The sequence below is a fragment of the Molothrus ater genome, chromosome 6, assembly GCF_012460135.2.
Source record: "Molothrus ater isolate BHLD 08-10-18 breed brown headed cowbird chromosome 6, BPBGC_Mater_1.1, whole genome shotgun sequence".
Classification (NCBI taxonomy): Eukaryota; Metazoa; Chordata; class Aves; order Passeriformes; family Icteridae; genus Molothrus; species Molothrus ater.
The window spans coordinates 41,631,639-41,657,449 of record NC_050483.2 but is presented as its reverse complement, the minus strand read 5'-3'; the positions used below and the strand labels follow the sequence as shown (position 1 = coordinate 41,657,449).

The 25,811-nt window shown below is 39.4% G+C and overlaps 1 protein-coding gene and 1 long non-coding RNA gene across 19 annotated transcripts in view; one reads left to right on the top strand and one right to left on the bottom strand.

The window, feature by feature from the left end:
- LOC118686934 (uncharacterized) overlaps positions 1-22,541 on the top strand; it is a 190,291-nt gene extending 167,750 nt beyond the window's left edge. Inside the window, exon 4 of the long non-coding RNA XR_008508438.1 lies at positions 22,379-22,541. This is a non-coding gene — a long non-coding RNA (uncharacterized LOC118686934). The remainder of the gene's footprint in view (positions 1-22,378) is intronic.
- Positions 1-25,811, bottom strand: part of NRXN3 (neurexin 3) — a 966,298-nt gene that overhangs the window by 520,640 nt on the left and 419,847 nt on the right. For all 18 annotated transcript variants that reach the window (XR_008508436.1, XR_008508437.1, XM_054515101.1 and 15 more), the window contains 4 exons: positions 22,787-22,906; positions 16,178-16,559; positions 14,614-14,804; positions 13,939-14,112 (listed from right to left, as the gene is read on the bottom strand). Coding sequence is in view for 16 of the 18 variants with exons in the window: in XM_054515101.1 (XP_054371076.1) it covers positions 13,939-14,112; positions 14,614-14,804; positions 16,178-16,559; positions 22,787-22,906 (867 nt within the window). In the remaining 2 variants the exon portion in view is untranslated. The remainder of the gene's footprint in view (positions 1-13,938; positions 14,113-14,613; positions 14,805-16,177; positions 16,560-22,786; positions 22,907-25,811) is intronic.

The following is a 25,811-nucleotide window of genomic DNA, read 5'->3' as shown; positions in this document are numbered from 1 at the left end:
GCCATATGAATCCCAGTGGTCTCAGTGGCACAGTGTGAAATTAACAGATCACTTCTAGATTAGAACAGAGCTGACAGACTTTCCAGTGTGGGCGGGCAGGCACATGTATGTACAGGCCTCCCTCCTGCCTTTACTCTTGCAAAAATCATGGATATAAACATATATACCTGTGCATCAGTTTGTGGACTGATACTTGCTGCAGACTTACTCTGGCCAAGAAAAAGAAGGGATAACATTTAACAATCTGAAATAGAATATTAGGTGGCATTTTGCCTAAAATGTCTGAATTATCTGAGGATAAGGAATGAGCAACAGATATCTCCCCTGCACATCACTACACCACTATCTAACCTCTAACCTCAATCATGAATGCCAATACTCCTAGAGGTATAAACAAGCAAACTATCTATGCCTATTTTTTAAAAATTAAACCAGAAACCAGCTGTGACTCTATGCTAACTTGCTACAGCCTCAACTATAAAGACCATTACAGAGAAGCAGGGCAGAACACCATTTTCAACAATGATTCTCCACTTTTCCTACATTTTTCTTAGAACGCTTTAATCACTAACTGGACTTGACAATGAGCATATCCTTTGTCTAGATGCTGTAAGAGAAAGGACTCTATTCACAGAATAAGACTGCATGAGGCCCAGTACCTTGGCTTGAAGTCTTCATATGACAGAGCCCAGAGAGCTCATGGCCTGTATTATGGTGCCCGAATTGTATTTAACAGAAATCAACTGTGAAGATGGGAACAGCACTTCCAGCAGCCAGAGGGGGGCAGGGGAAAGGAAAAAAGAAAAAAACCACAATGATGAGGAATTTTGAAAGCCTGACAATACTACAAGGAAGCTTGAAGCCTGATCTGCCATCTTTAGAGTCAGTCATGACAGATGCTGGGTACTTGGCCTCACTTCTTAGTACTATGGGCCATTTGAATCATAAAAGGATCGTTGTCTCAGAGAGTTCATCTACTCCTGCTGCTAACAGTCATCGCCTGATGTCATAATCCTCTCTGGCAACAGAATTTTCTTCAGCCCAACTAATAGGGATGTCACAGCGAATTAGAATTTTGGATTAGGGAGCAAAGTGACAGAAGCACAGGAAGGATTATAAAACATGAAGATTGTGCTACCACGCACATGCCCTTTAGTGCTAACGAACAAGGAAAGAAGATGACAAACAACTTATATATAAAGCAGTAGAATTGTTTCTAAATTACCAGTGCCATCAGGACTTAGGTCTATTTTTAATCTCATTCCTCTGGCAACACTATGAGCAGACAAAGTATTTAAAAGCAAAGTTTCAGAATTAGTCTTCACATAATAATCTTAGATAGCTCTGATTTTACTGTCTGTCGCTGAGCTTGGTGCATTGCCTTCTTCGTGCCACACGCACAGTGGAAAGAGGAGTAAGTGGGCAGTAGATATCAAGTAGAAGTGGAAAAGTCCCCAGAAAAGCAATGCCACCAGCAGAAGCATGACTTGCTGTGTCTCTTCCTGTCCAGGCTAAGCCTACCAACAGGGGCATCTCCTTTGGAACATGAAATAGCAAACCAGGATTCTTCAACAATGTCCTTTTTATGTCTGGATCTCTAATTTTTACTAGAACAGCTCAGTATCCAAGGACTTGCAGGATCTGACATTTGTTGGGTCTCCCTCCCTGGGAAGGAGACCAGTACTACACTTTTCTTCAGCTACCTATCCAGATGTATTGTTTGTTTACTAATTTTTCTAATAAGTGTTTGAAGAAAATCACCTTTGAAGAGTATAATAGCCTGATCTTGTATGTGTATTCTGCTTAGAAAAATTGGTTTTTCTGCCCTTTTTCCTACAATATCAGTTGTATGGTATGTTTCTCTGCCCTGAAATTTAAAAAAAAATTCTACTGCTTCATGTTGCTAAAACTTCTATGTTTCACGGGCAAAAAAAGTCATTCCTTCTGTATCTTTTGAAAGCTCCTTGCAGGAAAACTTGAGAAATAAAACACAGCATTGTGTTTACTGTTCTTTCAAGTTACATGTGGAATCAGTTTGTACAGCAGCTGCAGGATTATAACACAACTGCTTCATGCTTTGATCACAACTAGTAATAAACATTAAGATAAATATTAATAATAAACCATTGCACACAATACCTTCCTCCACACATCAAAAATTCACTCTTTTTGAAGGGAATCAACCATTTGTGTTAATGTTATTGTCTCAATAAGATGAAGATCAGCAACAGGGGAAGTTCAATAACAGTATGGTTCCATTTTCATTCTTCACCTCCCTAAATGCTCTTATCTCTTCTCCTTGTGTCTTCAGAAATGTTACGAAGCAATAGGAAAGTAACATACACAAGGCATCTTTACAGCCTTTGCAGAATAAGGTGCTTTTTTTAGTCCTATAGTTCCTAAATTACAAATGTCATGCAGCACTGAACTATCTCTACAGTAAAGTCAGACATTACAATCAATTTACACCTTTGATAAATCTACACTCTACTTCTGTCAGCATTCCTCTTTCATAATCAGAGAGCGTCAGCCTTTTTTAATTCACTCTGCAGTAGCAGTTCTGCTCAGAAAGGCATCAGGTCTTGGAAACCATATGTACCAGGTAGAAAATAAACCTGTTCCAGGACTCACTCCTCCTTGCAGGTTTAGGAGGAAATAAAGTTATGCCCAATAGTTTTCCAGTATTAGAATAATTTGGAAAACAAGATTTCTCCTGTTTAAAAAGTGAGCAAATTAAGGGTGAATCTCATGGAACCATCCGTTTCTGGGATGGACCATACCATGTATACTCTTACTACCAAATACATATTGGTGATATGTCAGCATTTACTTTGCACAAATCCAAGAAACTAAATTACAGTCAGGGCTCAGTGCATGATTCAGAAAGCTAGATCCTGTATTTTGAGTCACAGATAGCAGAAAGCAGGAATATCACAGACTAATATAGCAAACCAGAACCACAAACCAAACAGATTTTCAACGATTGCAAGGCCAGCTCTTCAAGCTCTCAGTTTCATACTTTGTTAAGAACTCATCATCCCTTTCATCACCTAAATAAGGTTAGGCATCTGTCAGGTTCCATATTTAAAGTTACTCATTGTCAGAAATAACTCAAAAGCCAGCATTCTTCTGTCCTCTGAGAAATGTAGCAATTTTTTTCAGTGCCTCAACAGAGCCTGAATGCTTCATCTACCTGATATAAGTCATGCTGCTGAGTCCTTTTGTTCCAAATAAGCAGCTGGTCTGAAAACTTCAGGAACCAGGACTAGTTAAAATAACAAACATGCACAAATGTGCTTTCTCCCACAGAAAGCACATCTATCTCAAGGTGACAGAAGAAGGGAATCTAGAAGCAATGGCAAATCACAGAAATGGATCTGCAAAGTGCTGGAATTTCCTTCTCCTCAAAGAAAGCTGGCATATACCTGTCACCTTTCTCCCTTGCCATTCTTCCACTTGCCATTTCTAGGTAACCTAAAAGGTCATGAGCAATGTGCTTATACACATGCTGGTGAGGAAAGAACCAAAAAAGGCCAAAAGAATAAAAATCCCAACCAGAGAACAAGAAATCAACTGCATAAAAGGGAGTATGCCTGCACACAGAATGCAACAAGGGACAGGGAGATACAAATGAAGCAGAGGAAGTAAACAGCATTTGGACATTCAGACACAGAAACTAAAAGCATAAAGGAAAATTGAAAGGGCGGTACATGAACAAGAAAAAAAACAGAGTACATTGGCAAAACATCCTTCCTCACTGCAAATCACAGCAATATAAAAGAGTCACAGAATAGTCTGATTTGGAAGGGACCCATGAGGATCCTCAAGTCCCAGCCCTTAAGTACAAGGCATCATGGCCTATCCTGAAATAGCCAAACCTATTTAGCAAAGGTTGGTTTCCTGGAAAGCCAATAATCCACTTTATGCACTCAAGCCAAATGCTTTCCCTTAACCTTCAATGTAATCAGATGTCTCTATCTGAAGGGCAAATGCTCCTACAGGGTTAAGACCTCCGTAAAAAAATTGAGGATGAGATGGAATAATCTTCACAGGTGTGATATGCCTTTGGTTCTGAGGACTCTGGAAAAATCAAAACAATAGATCTCTTTCTTCCAGAACTTCCTGTGCATGATCCATCCACTTCAATAAACATCAAAAATCAAGCTCAGGAATTCCTGAGCATAAATTCTGATGGACACATAACTGACTACAGAGAACAGCAGGGGCTGTGGCAAGAGAGACACAATACTTGCTAATGTCTAATATAAGTCCTAAAAATCACTGCCACAATTTCAGTGGATAACAGAAAACATATTAATCCTAAAGTTATTTAAACTCCAGTGTACTTCCAGGATGTTTTTTTTTTTATCACATCAGTCTCAGTCCATATATATTTCCTATTTTTTCAAATCTCATCTTTTACCCCTTTTATTTACATAAACTTCAGAAATCCCCTAGGGGCAGCACCTCTCTAGATCACTCACCTCTGTAAGACAGAGTACTTCAAATGTTACAGTTGGGAACAGGTCAGAGATGCCAACAAAACATAGTTGCAGTCAGATGCTCCACACAGGTAAGGCAAAACACATCACATGAACTTCTGTCTACCTCAAGGCTGTCAAATATTTCAGATTCAATGTCTCATACGGATTCAATTGCTAAAATTATCTCAGACTGTCAGTATCATTACCTGCTGGGTAAGAGGGTATCTGTTAATATGCTCTTGTCAGCAACTGCTACAGCGATAAACTGTTAAAACATCCTTATTCATCCAAATTTATTTTTATCCTTTTCTACTGAGCCACAGAACACCAAACTCTACTTAAAAAACACAGATGATATCCTGAAGGAAAGGTAATGGCTACCTGCCTATACCTAGAATACAGAACAAGAATATTTTAATTTGAAAATGGCATGTATTACATTAGATGATGTCAGCAATATCACCATGTCTTCACACTAAACACAGTGAATAGCAAAGGAGTTAATGAATCGTGATTAAAGCTACAAAACCTTAATTCCAGAGATATGTAAAATCTCAGGAAGTCTCTATCTCAGAGAGTGAAACAGGAACATTCTATGTTTTGTCTCACAACAGAACCTTAGACATTAAGTGGCTTAGACATAAAATTTCAGGGTGACTAAGATGATCCCATAACGGATGCTATCTGTGGCTTGAGGACTGCTAAAGAGAGACACATTGTTCAATCCCTCTGACTTCTCTTTATACCTGAAACCATTATCTCCTTTCCCATTAAAAAGGAGGAGCAGTTTTTTAACTTTCATGGCATTCCAGAATAAATTAATTTTGTACTCTATATTGCAGTCTTTACAGATGAATTGGGAAGTACATTTTCATTATCATATTTAAAAGGATTCACTGTCAACGCCATGGAAAACATCTTCCTGTTTATACTAGTATCAGACCTATTAATCTCTAATAGGCACATTTCCATACTAATGTCGCAGGAAAAAAGTCTACAGGGTCTCTGAGAATACCTGGTTTCCTTCTTATTCTCACAAATGCTACTCAACCTAGTGCCTTGCTCAAATAACTCCTTGACCTGGTGGCACAGCTCCTTGACAAGGACACACCTGCAGGGGAGAGACTCAGCCCCAGTTTCTTGGACAGGCACTCTGTACCACCAAGGCCTGCAGACCTGCCAGGAAATCTCTTTGAGGGGAAGTCTGTGACATCAGGTGTGGCAACAGCCGCTGCGGAAGGAGCTTTGTGGCACAGAACCAGCACAATGTTGGCAGCACTGACGGCTGAGACAGGACAAGGGACCTCCTCATCCTCCTCGGTGTTAACAGCTGCTCCCATGTGCTCCTCTCTGGTTCTGCTACTGTGCTGACCCTCCAAAATGGAATCTTTCCTACCCTGACTACGGCTTGTAAAAAGCCATTTTAAATATTGAGGGAGCTTATAGTTTAGAGATTTTTGGTTTTGTTTTATTTTGAAATTGAAATTCCAGAAAGTTATTTCTGTGGGTTTTTTTCAAAATCTACATTAAAAAAAAAAAACAAAAAAACAAAAAACAAAACAGAACAAAAAAGACCAAACAGCTATTTACCCTCCTGAACTCCTTCCTTAAGATCAGTACTAAAGAAACTAATTCAACTTTCTGTTTTTTAAAGCTCTGAGGGCCTTCTACATCTTGATGCACAGCAGGTATTTGCCTGATCATTAGGCTTTCCAGGAAATCAGCTGGTGCTTTTATGGCTATTCAGAGATTGATACAGTCAAATCCCCCAGGTCAACAGAAGCAGCTCCATTGTTTGCCATATTCTTCTTCAACCCAGAATCCCCCTCCCGAGATGCTGGGGTTTGCCATTCTGTTTCTGTCCTACAGGTGTGACTGCACCTAGTAAAAGGCACTAAATGTTACATAAAAGCATCTTTCATTGAAACAAGTAATGGAGAAGAACAACCTTCACTACCTTGCAGGTCAGCTTTGGTCAACTCAACTTTGTTAGCCAAAAAAAAAAAAATAAAAAAGCAAAGACAATAAACAACAGGTTAGTATAAAAGCAGATAAACCAGGGTAACATCACTTTAAATAAATAAAAGCAACTGGTATAACTATCACAGCCAACATGCATAATCAAAACACACAGAAATGACAACATAAGCAACAGAGGGACAGTGACTACATTAATGCAACCAACGGATAACAAAACCAAATAGAAAGAGAAGAAATGCATTTCATTCATGCACACACAAAAATCAAAAAATGTATAGATAATACCAAGAGAAGAAAAAACATCACATTCTTTAACCAATCTCTCAGCATTTCCAATAATTTTGGAGAGATTTTGTCTTGTTTGAGAAATACATAGAATCCATTTAAGTAAAAAAAATATCTATTTGACTCTCAGTACCTCCATCAAGCATGCATTTAGTTTGTTTGGCTTTTTGTCCAAAGTGGATTTATTGCCAGAAAACTATAGAGGACTGATAATTCTATATGAGAAAAATTTCTGTTTCGCCAAAGAAGTGAACTCAACACTGGATATAAGTGACAGTAGCACCTTGCCCCCTCACAAGCTGTCACCTGCTCATAGATTTCAACACATTCTTAAAAAAAACTTTACATCAACAGGCAAGCAGACAGCTCAGGCTTTAGACCCATATAGTCTTAATCAGTCATCAAAGAAAAAAAAAAAAAAGAGTACCAGTTCATTATTTCACCTAGGTTAGAATGATCTTGTTATCTGTGGTCAAATTATAGTTCACATGGAAAAAAAAATCATAAGTATACTAAGTCTGACTGTCTAAAGATCCAAATACACTTTGTAAAGACTGAAGAGCATCAAAGGGAAAACAATACTTGCACTGATGCTCTTCCATGTAGGCACAGGGTTTCTTTTTTTTTTTTTTTGTTTGGGCTTTTTGATTCATTTTTGTTTCTTTTGTTTGGTTGGTTTGCTGTGGTTTTTTTTAATTGAGTCAGTTACAAGGAAGCCACATAGATTTTTGGTGTGTTATATCTCGATTCTAAGTTTGCTCTTTCAGAAGGGAAAAAGTAGAGGACAAAGATGGGAGCACAGGCAGCAGCTCCTGAATCCCCTGCCTCTGAAGGTTAAATATTTCTATTACACAGCACAATAGGAACAACAAAACACCAAATCATCAACTTCATTGCTCAAAAGATGTTTATTTAAGAAGTGCATACTTACCATCTTTAACCTGTTCTTAAAAAGTTCTAATATCACAGCTGATACTGAAGAAAGATTGGTAGTTCTCCTTTCCCCATTGTCTTCTTTTACATTTACAACCCAATAAATTAGAACTGACATGTGCAGATGCCATTTTCTGTGCTTCCTAAGAATTTTAACATTTTAAATCTTTGCTGTTTCACAGCCTATGAATGACTCAAGATAGCAATTATACTCCCTTTTGAGATAGTCAGAATTTTCTCTCCGCTTTTGAAATTGCTTTACTACATAAAGCTATAAAATCCCATTTTCCTTAAACAAAATTCAAAAGAAAGGGGGAAGGCATAGAAAAGAAAAGGACGCACTTCTCCATGCATCATTTTCAACACTTATTCTAACAAAGTAATTTCTCTATAACAAACAAGTACTTTTCCTACTTCCCTGTGCCTTATTTTCTTTGTAGCTGAGAGAAAAGCTCATATTTGTTCCATAAATCCAGGAGCATTATGAGAATAGAATACAAAAGCAAGGAAAAGGAATGATGTCAAACCATCATGAGCAAATTAATGCTCTACTCTTCAATGGATAACCTTTGATTCCAGAGAGAAAGTGAAGTATGACCAGATTTGAATTTTCTCTACTGAGCAGATGAAGGGTGAAATTCTTTTTGACATTATCCTGCTGTGAGATTTTAAGCATGAGATTAGATTTGCTGTTTTCCACATACTGCTTAGTATGCAAAATGTGTTTCTGATTATCCAGCCTGTATGTGTCATTCATGCTTTTCATGCACCAGTGAATTCCAAAGGTTAACTATACTATTTAATGGAAAGTAGCAAAAGATTATGATTTTACTGTGGGATCTGGAAAGAAGATTAAATAAGGACCAAAAAAAAGTCCCAAAACATCTGGAATAGTGTCAGCCAGTTTAATAATAATCAGTCTCCTTTGTGAGAAGCTGTTAGTGGAACAGGTGAGGTAGAAGCAATATCTCTAAAGCACATAAAAAACTTCCTTACAGAAGAAATAAAATGTTCTTTAGACACTGCTCTTAGGGTTTTTTGGCTGGGCACACGATGGGATAAAAATATTTAGAACATGCAGCTGAATTTCAGATAGCTCTAGTGCCCATAGGAAGCAATATAAGGATATCCAATTAAAAGAAAGGAAAACATGTGAGAACATGTGGCAAATTAATAAAGAGATGAAAAAATGCCTCAAAGGCAGAAAGTACTCATCAATATTGAGGGCATCCTCTTCAAACTACACAAAAGATTGGACATGTGATTAACTTTTTCAAGGACCAGTGAGAAAAAAAAAACACCGAATCACTCAGTCTAGATTTTTGTGGATGGAATAAATTGATCCATTTACCTAGTCATAAGACCAGAAATGAGGAGTTCAGCAATAAGACCTCATTTTAAAAGTCAAAAAGTGAGAGAAAGCTGAGGTGAAGTTTAAATTGTTTACTTTAAAGAAGGGAAATTAGGTGACCTGATACAACTTCTTCCATCTACCAACTCTTCATCTATATACCATAGTGCAGACATCTTCTCTCTCAAACTGTGTGTGTTTGATGTAGAATAGTCTGTACTGCTCAAACTCAGGAGTAAAAAGTTTCCAACCACCCTTCATAGGCTGTTGAGATACAGACTGGAGACAACTGTGTCCTTATAGAAGACTTTTTTCAGTTCCTAATGCTTTGCTCATGTCCAAGAGCCTCCATCCACATTTTAAAAGTGGTTTACAAGACATAGATGAATTTCATACTTTTAGCACAAATACAAACACCTGGAAGATGAATTTTATGGGTGGGGAAAGCAAGGCCGAAAGTAGGTGGCAGACTTGCCTTCAAGCTTCCACTGGAAAAGGCCATCCCATTTGAAGACCTTTCTGAAAATCCATTTTGGCTCTTCAGCATGTTTAATACCCTGATGCAACACTGACACAAGGACGATTTAAGTCTTAACCACTTCCCTACTTCTGGTAGCTTTTCTCAGGCCATCTCACCAATGCCTTTTTGAGGTGGTGGTAAGGGGAAGGGCCCTCTTGTTAGGTCAGAGATAATGGTGAAAGCTGCAGTGAGCACAAGAGATCAAGAAACTGAAAAATGAACAAGCATATTGCTATCATGTCATTCTCGCCAAGATTTTTTCTCCTCAGAGCTGTGTGCAGCACACCTGAACATAGCCCAGGCAGCAAGGAGGTTTCTGGCGTTGCAACATCCCTTCCAGGGAAACACAAGCTGCCACTACAGATCTAATCAGACTTTCAAGATCCATGAAGAGCTGCCTGAAAAATGAGGAATGTAGCAATTGCAAAAGACCAATGAAAATAAACTAAACCACCATGTTAAAAAAAAAAAGTGTGTGATATGAAACTTTAACTTCATAAACTCATTTGACATTTCACACTCTTGGGTTCTCTTCTTCCAGATAATCCCCCTCAAAATCCTTTGCCCAGAGCAATCATACTACAGGATACATTGAAACACAAAACACGCCAGTGTGGCATCTGTCATCTTGTCAAACACACAGGTGATTGAACAGTTGACTCCAAAAGCTGAAACCATAAGCTTCTACAGCACACATGGAAGCTGCATGGTGCAAAAGGGAGCTGATATGTCACCTAACAAAAACTATTAAGAGGTTATTTAGTTGTGCTAGCCTAAACAAATCCCACCATATATAATTTAAAGAAATCATAGCGATAGAACCAGTAGGATATCGGAGGTAAATAATTATTGCTTCAAGTCTTGAAGTGACTTTTTTTAGCACTACTATACACTGTTAAACATCAGCCAATTTCAGTCTCAAGGATGCCTGCATCTCAAGAGTGACTTGTATATATGACTAAGAATGTTTTGGTAGGTTCCAAAGAAAAATATGTCCTACAAATAGAAATTCTTCAAAGTGCTTCCTGTTCGAGTAGAAGCCTTACTCATCACTGGAACACAGATAATTCTGTGGTAAGTGTGTGCTTTGGTGCACAGGGAGGCTGAATCATGCTTAAGCACATGAGAGGAACAACGTGGTCAAGGAAGTTCAATGGCTTGCTCAAATTGAATGAAAGGAGGCAAGATAAGACAATAAGGAATATTATTTTCCTATCAAAACTTGTGACTCTTAATCGGTGGTATGAAACAGGGTACTGAAACGCATGAACAGAGATAAAAACCCAAACAGGATGCAACAATGCAACCCCTTTGCGGCAGTACTGGTGCATCTTAGCCAGGACAGTGCTCTCTGCTGACCTACATCTCATATTCTACTGCTCTCAAGGCTGCCTTCTAAGCATTCCTTGATTTTGTCCTGAGATGAAACTGACAGTTTCTAAGAAAATAGCTGCCACATGGTAATCTCTGCCTCTGAAAGCAAGGCTTCAACAAAAGACAAGCATTAGCAGCAATCTCTCTCATGTGACCTTTGAAAGACAAAATTCATTGTGGGAATGGAACACATTTCTTCAAGCTTGCATGTTCCCATCACATATGTGGTCCCTCTGCCCTTCATGATGAAATACAGAGATGTCCAGTAAATCAACACACAGCATGACTACTCAGACAAAAAGCCTGCAATTGTCTATTAAAAATGTATTTAAATATAATGAGGCAGCGAGGACTACTTGGGACTTCTGCCCTTAAAAACATTAAGACTGCACCCAAAGTTACTTCAGATGGAAACAAACTACGGAGACATAAATAAGGACTGAACAACCTTAGAGTTTTTCTTTCCTTAGAGAATGGGAGATAAGTGTGACTTTCACTGGCAACTGTAAGAATAGGCACCAGCAGGCAGCAAGACAGATCTGAGATGAAGCTTTGAGGATTGTTATGATTCAATAATTAAGGAAAAAAATAACCAACAAAAAATGTAACAGCTTTACAGTAACCAAATTCTCAGGTTTTTACTAATCCTGAATATGCTGGCAAAAAAGAACACTTTCCTCTACAGCAGTTTCCTTGGTACTGAACAGGGACCATTTGGGAAGGTAGCAAGGGCACAGCTTTCCAAGATCAAGCTCTTCCAAAGGCAGAATGATGACCGTCACTGACCTTATCACCCAATTTTTTAGGTCTCTTTCCAATTCTGAGTCCTGTTTGAAGGACTTTAGAAGAGAAGGGGAACTTGCTTTCAGGAAACCAAAGCAATCTCCACATTCAGGCAGCAGCTGTGCTGGTACCACGCTGGCACACAGACAAAGTGCCACTTGATGTGTTTTGGGAGCAGCACTGACATTACATAACCTCAGCAATACAACATTACATCAAAGAACTACACTAGGTACAGGAGAAGGAAACACCACAGCTCTAATGGGACACTCTTCAGGGCAAGCCTCATGGCTCTGTCCCTGAGCCACACACAGAACAACAGGATGGTCTGACTGGGTGGTTCTCTGGAAGAGGAGGGCTAGTAGAGATCACATGCCAGCTAAAGAGCCAATGGGTTGCAATAATTTTAAACAAAAGAGTTATCAAAAAAATTACTAATACTAAAAAGCTTTCAGTGCATCTAATAAAAATAGAATAGACTTTTTCATAAACCTTAAATGCATTTTTTTCCCTTGAACCTGATAAACAACTATACAGAAAAGGGGTACCTCTTTTGTTGGCTTTGCCCCGAACAGACAAAGACAAAAGTTCTCCTACACTGTGCTCATTTCCACAAGGAACAAAGGGATTAACAGACACTATTAAGAAAAAGAAAGACAGACTGAAAACAGCCTACAGTTGTCATCTTATTGCAAAAGCTCCATACCGTCTCAGTGATTGCTCATGGGCAGCTCCTCACAGCACTGACTCCTTCTTCCTCACAGCACAGCCAACAAACTCCACCTCTCTCCTCACCCAGGTAACCCACTCTTTTGTAGCACTCATCTTCCTATTGGACACAGCTGTGGCCTATTAAGGGCAGGCCTGCTCCTAATCTTTGGTGATTAGTACAGCTGCAACTCCTCAGGTGTGAGACTACCTTCTGCACTATCTTTATTTTCTTACATTCTATCCCTCCACAGCCTACAACTGCCCACCACTGCTGTGAGATGGGAGTTAACATGGAGTGAGCTCCTGTGAGAGGACAAAAAATTCTCACAACCAGTATATTATTGTGGGAGCATGGAAGGAGGGCTGGGGCACAAGAGCTCCCAGCCAGCCAGAATACTGAGACACAAACAAGGGATCAGACCTGATTGGATGGTAAATTTGGTACTCCAAGTTCTCTCTCAGATGATACATTCAATCTTAAGACAGAACAGTCTTGACAAGCAGGAGGGCTTCGTCATGATGTAACTTGTAATCTTGACACAGTAGGGAAAGATGATTAAGGAGTCTTTTCATGTTGTGAAATTTTTGAAGCATCAGTTTGGGACATACATCTTGTTTTAGCAAATGAACATACAAACTTCACAGAAAAAGCTATCTTCCTGTAGTGAGTGGTAGCCAACACAGCAGACTGGTGGTACTGAGTGATTCTAGACATAATGGTGATTGTCATTTAATCCAGACAGCAAAACCTTGGACTTCTGGGTGGGAAGTATCCCAAGTGCTTTGGGAATTGAAGCCATAAGCATTGTACTGAGTCAGTGATGCTGAAGTCGATATTCTTTTAACTAATGGGAGCTTACAGGAACAGCAAATTATTTAAAGAGGCTTCAAGAAATCACTACGGTTTACATGCTGCAAAAATTAACTCATCCCACTGAGTTCTAAACTGGCTGGAAAAGAGAGAAAACTGAAGAGAAATGTTTCCCAGGCAGAAGAGGCAATGCCTCCAGTGCTTTCTCTGGAGATCCACCTCATCAAAAATTAACTCCTCTTTCAGTCCAATCCTTACCATTCAGCTCCTTCTACCTTCCATTTCCCCTGTCTCTATTTGTTCTTCCAAATACTTACTTCTGTGGATCCCAAGAAAGGCTGCTCTGAAGCACAAATTAACTGAATGCTCAGAACATCCTCCAAAGTATTTTAAGGGTACTGCAATGCTAATAAACCACTCTGAAAAAACTACTAGTAAGTAGTAGTCCATTCCCTAGTACCATCCCTTCCGACTACTACAGGTACCAACTCACAGGGGATAGAGCACGGAGGCAAAGAGCTGCTGAGCCACTCACAGGAACTGGCAATCCATAAGCTGCATTTGGTAGACAAAAGTGTAATAAACAATATTGCCATGGAAGCAAACTAATGAAATGGACAGTAAGGTAAACAAGTAGTGCACAGAGTGCAGCAATGAAGTGTGAAGTGAGTGCTAGAGAAGGGAACCTCTCTGAAATCAGTCATACCTTCACACCCACGCTCAATCTGCCCACTGCGGTGCAGAGCATCGTTGATAAGGTCAGGCAGACGCCCATTCAGGTCTACAGATGCCAGGCAGCCCTGAAATCCATCACGAGAGGCCACAAGCTTTGGGAGGTTGCTATACATGCCTTGAGCCAGGCCAGCAATGTAGAGATCACCTTGAGCAGAGAGGAGTAAACACAAGGAGGAGGAGGTTACACACCTTCTAGAGTCACTTTTCTTGCCACCAAACGTGAATAAAGCAAAGTGATCACACGTTCAGAAAAAGTTAAAAACAAAGCAACATATTGTGCAAGAAATCATTTCTGATTCCTTTACTACAAAAAAACCAAAACAAGCCCAAAAACTAAACAACCAACCAAAATAAAAACAAAATCAAATAAAGAACCCATCACAAAATCCCCTAAATAACCCCAGTTCTCATTGCTACCTAAGTAGGAAAAACTGAAAAATTACAATTTCTGAAAAAGCAGAATATGACAAATTATTTGACTACAAGAAGTTGTCAAACAAGAGAGAGATAAATGAATTTGAAAGCCAAAATGTGCAAAGTCCAGATTCACTGCTTTGCAATGCATGGCTACTCCAAGCTTTCTCCTGTTCACTAGTTCAGCCCTGCAAGAACAAAAGGGGGAATCTGTCAATCTAGTAGAGTTTACCTTTAAGATCCAGATTTTTGGCACCGTTGATAACCTGAGTGACCACCTTGGTGTCCACTTTTAAGCTGTGTGTGTTACTGTTATCTCTGGTAATGACAACATTGTGCCACTGGTTGTCATTCAGAGGACGATCACTGTTGCCTTTGATAACGTTAGGTCCATTTCCAAGGTCAAACACGTAGTGTATATACCTGTGTAAATATAGCAAGAACTGGTTAATATTCTGGAAGAACTTCAGCATTACTGTATTCTAGCCAGAGCTGGTAAATTAACTTTAAGAAGTCATGAAGGGAAATATCTCAGGGTTAGAAAGTTCTAATAATCCAAAATATTAGCCACTGCTTTGAAAGAATATAGTTGTTTCCTTTCCACCAAAGTGTAAAGATTAGTATTTTGAGATGACAACATTTCAAGTAATCAGATTCTAACCATAAAACACTCCTCTTTTTCACAAATTTCTCTCAGATCCATAAAAACACTGTCTGTGCAAATAATTTTTTTTTAAATTGGTAATATTGATAAATGTACTGGGGAGTAACACTAGATATGACTATTTGGGGCACATATTCCCTAGGTTAATTCTGAGTTTTGAATAACTCCCATAAGAAGTTAATTAGGAAACTCACTTGAAAAATTGTACTAAATTTCTCATGAGATCCTAGACTTATTCAAACAGCTGAAAAACAATTACCAAAGCTTTTGGCAAAAATAGAGACCCCAACAAAGACTGAAGTCATGGGAGTGTTATCCTGAATTATTTATATAGTTCAAACACAGAAATCCACCTGAGGATGGAAGAGAAGTATTCTACTCAGAAAAGAAAAAAAAAAAAAAAAAGAACAAAATTCTACTCTCAACAGAGCACCAGGAGATCGTGACTGTTGCTTTTTTATTACTCAATGTCCCACTTACAGAAATATGTGCAAAACCAAAAACAAAAACAGATTGAACTGAAATAAACAGGACTAGTAAACTGTGGAAAACATGTCTACCATGACTAAATCATCAGAGATCAAAATTTGTTCAGCCAACAAGGATTTTTTTTTATGAGCTATAGGTCTTCTGAAAAGAATACAGCAGCTCAAAAGCAAGCTGAGTTTGCTTTTCTTCAAGCATCACCAGCAGAAGTACAAATTCAGCAGCCCATGTGCTTTTTCTTTTTCCTTCACTGGAGATGGCAGAAAAACAGGTATTACAATGGAAAAAGAAAAGGGAGAGGGAGTGGGGAAGAAGAGACATACAGAGCTCTCAGCACATCTCCTCCTCTGTGCTAATCTGCATGGTTGAAAGGACAAAATATTAGTCTAACTATGTCCCAATGACTTAAAATACTAATATTGCACACTGTAAAAATGTCCCTCCCACAGCCATAGGAGGAAGTCAGTGATAAAATCAGGAGTCTAAAGCTTCAGTGTTTTTGTTTAAACAATTCATCTTACAGCTCAGCAAACAGACAAAATATGAGTACCAGCTGAACTTCTCTTCATCTAAGCTTTAAATGCTTACACCTATAAGTAATTTATCTATAAATAAAGCTGGTAGAAAACAACAGAAAGCCACTTACCCCTTGACTAGTTCAACTGCGATAAAGTCATTGCCATCACCACTGTTAAAGAGGATGAAACCATCAGCTGAGGTGGTCTTGAACTGAAAGAAGAGGTGCATGGATGTATAAGCCTGCAAGGTGGCCAAGCTCAAGTAGCTGCTCTTAGTCTTGAACGTGACAGGGTCGGCTATGATGTTGCGGAGCCCAAAGCGTGCCTTCAGCTCGCAGTAGTCAATGTCGCCATTCTTGCACAGGTCGATGTAGAGCATCCCATTGAACATGAGGCTCTGCAGGTGCCCAATGAAGCTGGAGGGGATGACGGAGATGTAGCGCTTCTCTGTCATGATCCCTGTCTCGATGTTGTGGAACTCCAAGCGGGTGTGATCACCAACCATTGTGCCTTGAAGGACAGAAACAAGGAGAAATACTGGGGATCAGTAATAAGTTATATAGAGCCCACCAAACTCCAGTTTCCAGACTGATAGCAGAACTAAATCCTATCCAATCACTGTTCAGTAGCTTGCATAAGAAAGGATGTACAGAATCTTGGTGAAGAGGCTTGGTGGAGATGTGCGAGTCTAGCAGTTGCCAAAATCTGGCAGAAAAGACAGGCCCCTATACGGCCACGGGCAGCAAGCCCTGTCCTTTTCCCTGTGCTTCACAGACTTTATTGTCTGTGAAGAGGACCAGGCATCTCCCTTAAAGCTGATGGTGATCTATTTGATGCAGCAAACCATCTGCCAAACAACTCGAACACTTCCAAAACAACTTTTCCAAGTGCATCTCCTGAAAACACTTGTTAAACATAGATTAATATAAATAGAGCAGTGAGAGAAGTGAGAGCAGTCATAAAATTGCTGATATTTATTCCTTTGTTCTCTCCTTGTGCCTAATGTTATTTCTCTTTTAAGAGCATGGCAGGAAGGAAATAGACAAAATGCAACAGGTAAAAAGCCCTCCATCTATTTAAATCATCAACCTACCACTTGGGCTATTTACCACATCATTACAAGATTTTAACCTCTCAAAATATCCAAGCTATTCAGTATGCCAAGTACTACTGTCAGACTCCTCATACAGCATTATTTAAATGTTTCACTAAGTGTGCTAGGCACCAGTGCTGACACAGAACCCATACAGATGGATGAAATAGAACAGTATGCTATAAGGACAAGTTGGCCAACATCAGAATGAAAATCCTTTCAGCCAATCTTATTTTAGCTCTCCATAGCTCTTCATTAAGGTAGTGCTCGCTATTTGGTCACATGTGCACAGTGTTTTTGTACGTGAGCCTTGATCCACTTAGTAAAAAGGAATGAATGAAATACTAAGAATTTAGTTGTTTTCCTACCGTTCACTGTACAACTACTATTTAAATTCTGCTACATGTAGGCCATTATTTTTTCTCTCACGAAATTTTCTGCAGTTCTCATTGGGTTTATGGAGCGTGGTGTTGGCTGGGGGGTAGCTGCAGCCTTAGTGAGGAAAGGCTGGGGCTACCACGTGCCTGAAATGGCCAGTTCCAAATGGCTACAACCCATCCACCACAGGGCACAGCTGAGCCCCTTGGACAAGATGGTGGTACCTGGGAAAAAATGTGTAAGAAAGGACATAATGCTACTCACAAGAAACAAAGGGGGGAAAAAAACAAAAACAAACCAACTCAAACCCCTATAAACATCAAGGATTGAAAAGAGGGGGGAGGAGGCATTCCAGGTGCCAGAGTAGAAATTATCCATCATCCACAAAGAAGATTACAGTGTTGCAGACAATTACACTGCAACTCATAGAGGACTCTTGTGCTAGTGCAGGTGGATATTTGCTGAAGGAACTGCAGCCCCTGGAAAGCCTACACTGGAGAAAGCCCATGGAGACCACCCATGCTGGAGCACTTCATGAAGGACTGCATTCATGGCTAGGACCCACTCTGGAGCAGGACAGAAGTGTGAGAAGGAAGGAGCATCAGAGAGGATCTGTTACAGGCTGAGCACAGCCACCATTCCCCAATCCCCTTCTCTGCCTAGTGGGGGCAGGTGGGAGAGGCAGGGAGGAGCAAATCCAATAAAACAGGGTGGCAGACACTGTTCTACTTTCTTGTCTTTGTTTCTCACCATTCAACTCTATTTTCAATTGGCAGTAAATTAAATTAATTGTCTCCAAGTCAAGTGTGTTTTGTCCATGATTATAATCAGTGCACAGTCCTCTCTTTTAGCAGATTTTCCAAAGAATACAGCCACACCACCTGTTGGTCCCTCTCATAACATTTTAACGTGCTGGTAAAATTCACCAGGTTTAAAATCCAGAGGGAACAAAGATATTTAAATTCACACTAACTTTGTGAAATTTGACAACTGGATAAAGACCAGAATAAATATTTCCACTGTACTATAGACAGACAAAATTTAGCAACAGTATCTGACTTAACTGCATCTGCTGGTCAGCAAGCATATATATCTACACAATTCTCAACTAGTCACTGCAAGCATATCTACACAACTCTCAACCAGTCACTGCAAGAGATATTTGTCAGTCATTGGGGTTATATCTAGGAATCATACTAATCACCATAGCTGAACACAGAACAAACTCCTCCAATTCCCCTAGGTTACATCAACTTGGGCTGAAAGGTTTCTCATTATCTGTGCTGTCTCCTGAAGTCTCCTAGCATTTCTCACCATAAGAACTTCCAGGCATTAAAAGACAAAAAAAAAAAAAAAATAGACCAACAAAAAACCAGTCGTCCTTTCAAGACTTTTCCTACGAGTTGTGACTTTGACTTTTTTTTCTCTGTTGGGGATAGAACAAAACCTGAATACACTTATAAAGACACCTGGATGATACATCCTGGCTTGTAATGTATAGAGTCAGTTTACATGAACTGATGGTCATTTTCTTGCTTAGACATTCTGGAAACTCTGAAATATTTCTAACTCACTTCTCACAGTCATGTACAAACTGCAGGTTTTCAATTTATACTTGGTCCAAATGTGAACAAGTTTTATTCAAAGACAGCAAGCAAGCACAATTGTTATTAGAATTTTTTTTCAGCTATCTACTTCAAATATGAAGAAAAAATATTATATAAACCAATTCACCTTTTTCACTTATTCCAAATTTTACCAGTGGATCTAAATATCTATACAATTATACAAAGACCATGGAAAACTTCAATCCAAGCAGACACAGCTGATCAAACTTAGAAGCAGCTGAAGGGAGTCATAAATTTCTGACTATTTAAAAATTCAAGTGTCAGAAACAGTTCTTTACCAGAATAATATTATTTTAGTTTGAAAAATTGAAGTTTCCAGAAATTGAAACTGTACATGGGGAAATTTGTTTAGACAGCTTTCTCACTTCCACTACTGTGATTCTTAGAGTTTCGATTTCAGTGTTATAAAATTTATGATTTTTCCAAACCAGAAGTGTATTTTCTTAAAATTATAAAAGTCACTTAAAAAAAAAGCCTGTTTTTTTTAACTTCAAAAAATTAGAAGAATAAAATTAAGAGATGTCAGTTCTCAAAGGCAAGAAAACTCCTGCCTTTTTCTTTTACACTTAAAAAAATATAAGGCAATTGTGGCCTGAGTAGGGGAAAAAAGCTAAGACTGGGGAATCCGGAGTACACTGTGACAGGGAGCCCAAATATAGGGGGCATTAAAAATGGAGTGAGGGAGTTTGGAGAAAGTGAGACCAGAATCTTAGAAAAGGTGAAAAATGAGAAAACTGGAGCTGGGTTAATAAAAAAAAAATAGTGCTAGAGGCAGTACTGTAGAAAGTCAGGAGTAGTTCAGTGAAAAGCTGCAAAGGACATGGCAATACAAGATCAGAATCAGGACAGAGATGTAATTGCCCAGGAAGTCATGGAGTGCAATCCAGGATTTTCTGATCTCATTAGCTATCAGCCCCACCTGCAGATTTCACCTCTAGTTCCCCACTGTGCTCTATAGAGTACTGTACCTACTACAGCAATCAGAAGCTCTCTATTTCAAGTGGTAGCAGACAGAAAAAATTCCAGCCTCCACTGTGGTATTTGGGTGCTAGGAAGATGCCACAGAGAGGAATATATCTGCTGTATTTGTGTCTCATTTACCACTGATGTTCTGACATCTGTTCTGAGGTCAGGAGGAATGTGGGACAAAGGTTTTGTGAACCTTTGCATTAAACAGTAAAATGCTGTCCAAAATTGGATTCTGTCTCTGCCTTGGATGCTCTACAGGAAACCAAGTCAGACACTTCATTACAAATTTTTCATAGGTGGTCATTAATTGTCTACATCTAATTCCCCAAGGGGCAGGGTTCAACTAATTTACAGACATGCTGAATCTTTCTGATGGAAATTACTAAAAGAACACAGCAATTTTGTACCAAATACATCCAACTATAATCTGGCTGTTCCCAAACCTGTAAAATGGGAAAAAGATGCCCACTCACTTCACGTAACATGGACATGAGAATAAATCCAGTAAAGCTTTTTAGTTCTGTACAAACACGTTGATGAGTAGCCTAAAACACACACACACAAAATAAAAAAACTTTAAAATTTTAAAAAAATAATCTAAATTTAGAGCAAAATTCAGCTGGTGTGCGTTGTTCCAAACAAGCAATAAGAAAACAGAAATCAGATAGGCTGTTTATTTTTACTGGGGGCCTAATTTAGATTTCTGATCTATGCTTAAGACAGCAAGAATCCTGTGGAAAAATCTATGTGACCACACCACTGAAGACTGTTATCATCTGCCCAAGGAAGTGGGATGCAGATTGCACAAAAAATCTTAACTCTGGCTTTTCTGACTTCTGACTTTGCCATGATGGCATTCTTTTAACAGATATTTTTAGCTGTAATGCATCTTTAATTATGTAATTCATATACATGTACATATGCGTATCCTATTTTAGTACAGGATTCTATCATTATTATTTATAAACTCAGCTTCGTGAAAAAGACTTAAAGAACAGATGGCTTTGGGGGATCGGTTCGGTAATGCAGAGAGTGCCACCCCGTGGTGCTTCCTAAAAAAGCACATCCAGAAGAATTGTTCTCAAATTTAGAAGTAATCGGGATGAAGCGTTTCTTTTAAGTTCCTTCCTAAATAAAATTCATTTTTCCTATGAGCTAATTTTGACCAAGCCACTACCAAGGCTGAATTTCAACGAGAGAGGGAATTATTTTTCTTGCATGTTCCTTGTTCTCTCCTGCAAAATCACAGCCTATATAGGACTGTACATATTTACTTCAGAGAGAAAACTTATTTCAAACCATTTTCCTGTAAGCCAACTTCTTTGAGCATATTTCAGATTTCTGACTCCTGGCTTTCCAAATTATCTAAATTACCACAATATTTAAAATAATTCACATTCATACAGAAGAAAAATAGTTTTTTTCAGAGATAGGTTACAGTGTTCCAGCACTATGTGGCAGCCATTACTCCTAGTTGCATTCTGAGTCGAAGCTACTCAGATAAGAGGATTTCAGCTTTTTGGCAAACCAGCATGGGTGTAAACTAACAATTATACCTGCATCAGTTTTGCATGCAGGGTTCCCAGTTTTGGTTTGGTTTGGGTTTTTGTTTGTTTTAGTTTTTGTTGTTTGTTGGTGTTGTTTTATTATCATCAGCCTCCAAAAGGCTGATGTTTTTCTCAAAAGCCCAGTTCCTAAAGTTATAGACAAATATGAGAATTTTAGATCTTCAAAAGAAAAGAAAAATAGGATTCTGGCTCTTGCAGTCATGGGGAAATGGACCTGAAAAGTATAATCTCTTAAAATTCTGCAATTAAAAAAGGATCAATCTGGAGTACTTTGATAATTTCAATGCAAATCTTAACCTGGGACACACCAACTTTCCTGACTGATCTTTTCTTTCCTCCCTTCAACTACATTTCTCTGCAACAAGAAGTAGGAGCTCAAAAAGCTGTCTGAAAATTCAGAAAATAATTTAAAAAATAAAATAATTTTAAAAAAAGGACTGACACACTTTGCCGAGTCAGGATCCTCCCTAAACTCTAAACCAAAGCTGAGAATAAACATCTTTGCTTGCTTTTTCTTCTGGATGGCTCTGAACCATGCACACAAGAACTTGGGAAACTAAAAAAACATAAAGGAAATAACCTATAATGCCCAAACTACAAAATATAAAATAAAAATTTTAAAAATGGAAGAAAAACTAAAAATGAGCAGCAGAGACATAAATCTGTGCTCTGTAACACATGTACTTCATGCAGGTTTATCATCAAGGAAAAGTTTGTGCAGAGGAACAGTCCAGAGAGCCTTGGTCTTGATTCCACAGCATTGGAAACCATCACACGTGCAACTCAGGAATGGAGTGTGTTCAGTCTACCTGGACCAAGAGAAAGTTCTGCTGAACCCTCTACAGTCTGAGATAAGTACAAGCTTATCTGTCTCCTAAACCCATATCTCAGGTCATTACAGTTGTCACAGAAGTTTCTGGTGCTGGCTGAGTCTCTGAGACCTGAACATTCATTTTCAACATTGTAACACTAAATAATACATGAGTGCTAACAGGAAGGGGTGGGGGGAGAGATACCCAGAAGAACAGAGAGAAGGAGCATAATGGCAAAGACTAGCAACAGAGACACAGTGATCAAAAAACACTGATGCATCACACTTACCCTCAGCAACATCATCATCCACGATCAGCTTGAGGCTCTTTCCTCGCCGCACCACCCGGACAGTGTGCCACTCATTGTCATTGAGTTTCTGCCCAGCATAAAGAGTTTCAGGTCCCTTGCCTGGGAAGGGTGATAGGTGCAGCAGTTAAAGCCAGACCCACAATTGCTTTAGTACTTTCTCAATGGGAAAAGTCATGAAAATCAACTTGGTGTGATACAGACCAGTAGAGTGTACAGGTATATGACAGCCTCGAATCAACCCTCACACCTACACATTCCCAGCTCAGGGAATCGCAAACCCTTCCACTCAGTCAGGTGCCTCCCTCCACAGAGCCCTAAAGTCACACACATTAAAAATGGGTAGAAATCTCTCTTGTGCTGTGGTACTAATTTCCAAACATCACACTGCACAGCACACTACAGTAATAGGAAAACAAATTGATGACTGAAATGTCTCAAAAGGGATCCATTACAGTGGCATTTTGCTCTCCTAAGAATCTGGATTTACAACATCCCCAAGGTACTTGGGATTCTTTTCAAAGTTAAACACACTGGTCTTTCAACACTTCAGTATCAAACACCAGGTTGGTTTCAGTCTCAAAAAAAAAAAAAACTAAAAACAAAAACTCCAGAAACCCCCCAAGACAGCAATAAAAAAACCCTCAAAGAACTTCATACCCCACCTTTATAAATAATTTTTTTAAAAAGTTAGAATTTCAAAGAAAACCATTCACCAACCTTGCTGATTGCTTTAAGTTCTTTGGCAAAGCAGCCTAGGTTTGAGGTGCTTACTTCACCCCTTGGATTGCAGTCAAAAGAGAAAGAGGAGCCCCGTCTTCTCCAAAAGGTTATGCCATAGTTGCCCTTGCAAACAATGCTCCTGGGGAAACAGCACTAGTGCTACGTATATTTGTCTAGTTTTGCTCACCCATCACAGTTGACAGGCAATTACTTAAAAAATTAATTGTTCAGATTACAGGACCGGAACATCTCACTCCTGTCAAATGGCAAGTAAAATTGAATAATGGTGTGTGCTAAATTAAAAGCATCTATCCTCATTTCAGTATAGTATTAAAGTGGAGGGTTTTGATCCAAGTATACCAGAAAATGTAGAATTAGCATAGCCAAACTTGTTGCACATTGGTCTGGACCCACTGCCCAAACTGGCAAAAGGGAAACCCAAGAAAAAAAACCCAATGAGAGATATTGAACATATTAACAGAGGTAGGATAGGGAAAAGGAGGCACTGCTACAGCTCATCATACTGCACTGGTAAAACTCACGTCAGATAGTCCACAGCCCCAGGATGCACAGTGCCTAATGAGTAGCTTTACTGTAATTTCTTCTCACCAAAGAAGGAACATGGGCAAAGAAGGTGGTGTCTCATTCAGCTAGGAATCTATCTGTAGTACAGGAATTCTTCAGAAGAAGACCAACGCAAAATAAAAGTTCCATTACTCTTTTTGAAAAAATCATGCAGTTCATGCTAATAAAAAAAGAGATTAATACTTTTTTCAAATAAAGACCATTGCCAGCCAATTTTACCATAAACTAAGATGAAAAAAATGTTTTTCTAGTGTCCTGAAAGATAAGTGTCATTCTTGGATTAAAAGGATGGGGAGTCACATATTGAAGTTACAGAGAATATTTACTTAGCAGGAGAAACCCATAACTTCTGCTGTCCCTCATCCATGTGCCAAAGTCACATACCACACATGTACATCCAGCTAAACAAGGCAGCTAAATCATGGCCATAAAGTTTAAGTTTTTTGGCACTAGACAAGAAAAAGAAGAGTCCAAGAAAGTTATGCTAGATTTACATCAGTAAGTACATTTTATCCCAAAGCATAATTCACAAAATTATAGGTCTCTCTGGATAGACAGCAAAATTATTATCTTCATCAAAATATACAGCATCAGTTACTATAGTTCTACACAGCCACTTCCCAGGTAGGAAGATGAAGGAAGTCACCTGGAACTGTGTGTTTATATAATGCCGTCTGGAAGCAGGGGAAAGGGGGAAGGGATGGCAAGTGCTTTCTAAAAAACCCAATTTTTTCCACATACCCCTTAGAGCTCTGGAGGGCTCAGCCAAGAGAAATAAATAGTCAGGTGTGCTGGAGTCTGCTCATTGACAATGCAATGCTTTCTATCCAAGAGCTCTGTGTTCAGCATGGTTGAGTAACTCAGTTGCTGTTCTTCTAGTCCTCATTTTTCAACCCTAGCCTGACAAAACAGGGATCAACTAAAACAGTCTAGGCTTTGGCTTGTCTTGATGGCCACTGTAACACTTTCAAAACAAAACTGCGACACCAACAGAAGTTATATGAATATATTCTAAGAAAATGTAGCTTAACCAATTCACAAATAAATAAATAGAAAATTGCAGCATTCCCACATTTTCCAAATGAATAAGGTTGTCTACTGTGGTGGTTTGACAGGAAATATGTTTTCTGGGATGCTGTGGTCAGGCCAATTGGTGCTCAGATTTTACTATTGGCACCTAATGTGGCCATTGGGACATTGGATCCGCCTCTGAGAGCACGGGGTTAAAAGCAGGGCTCTCCCATGGGAGGCTCTCTTGGGTTTCCGGTGGGAAGGCGGGAAAGAGTTCGGGTCTCTGCCCCGGCCCAGCTGCTGGCTGGGCAGGGGGAGGGAAAAGCCATGTGGCCGGGAGAGGTAGGCCTGAGCCCGGGGGTGGAAGGGTGGAAGAGAGAAAGAGAGACACCGGGAGCCATCGGGCAGCCGCCCACGGGAGACAGAGAGAGAGAGAGAGAGAGAGAGAGCGAGAGCGAGAGAGAGAGAGAGAGAGAGAGAGAGAGAGAGAGCCAGTGCCTGGGACTGTAACCTTGAAACTGGATAAACATGGGCCTGTGCCGGCAGCACGGCTGGGACGGAGAAGAAGGCAGGGGGTGCAGCCTGCAGCCGGCCACTTGTAGGAGCTTTTAACCCCTTTTCGGACAATGAAAACTATACAGAACATTTACCTCTCCTAGAAGAGAGATAGAGAGGAAGATGAAGAAGG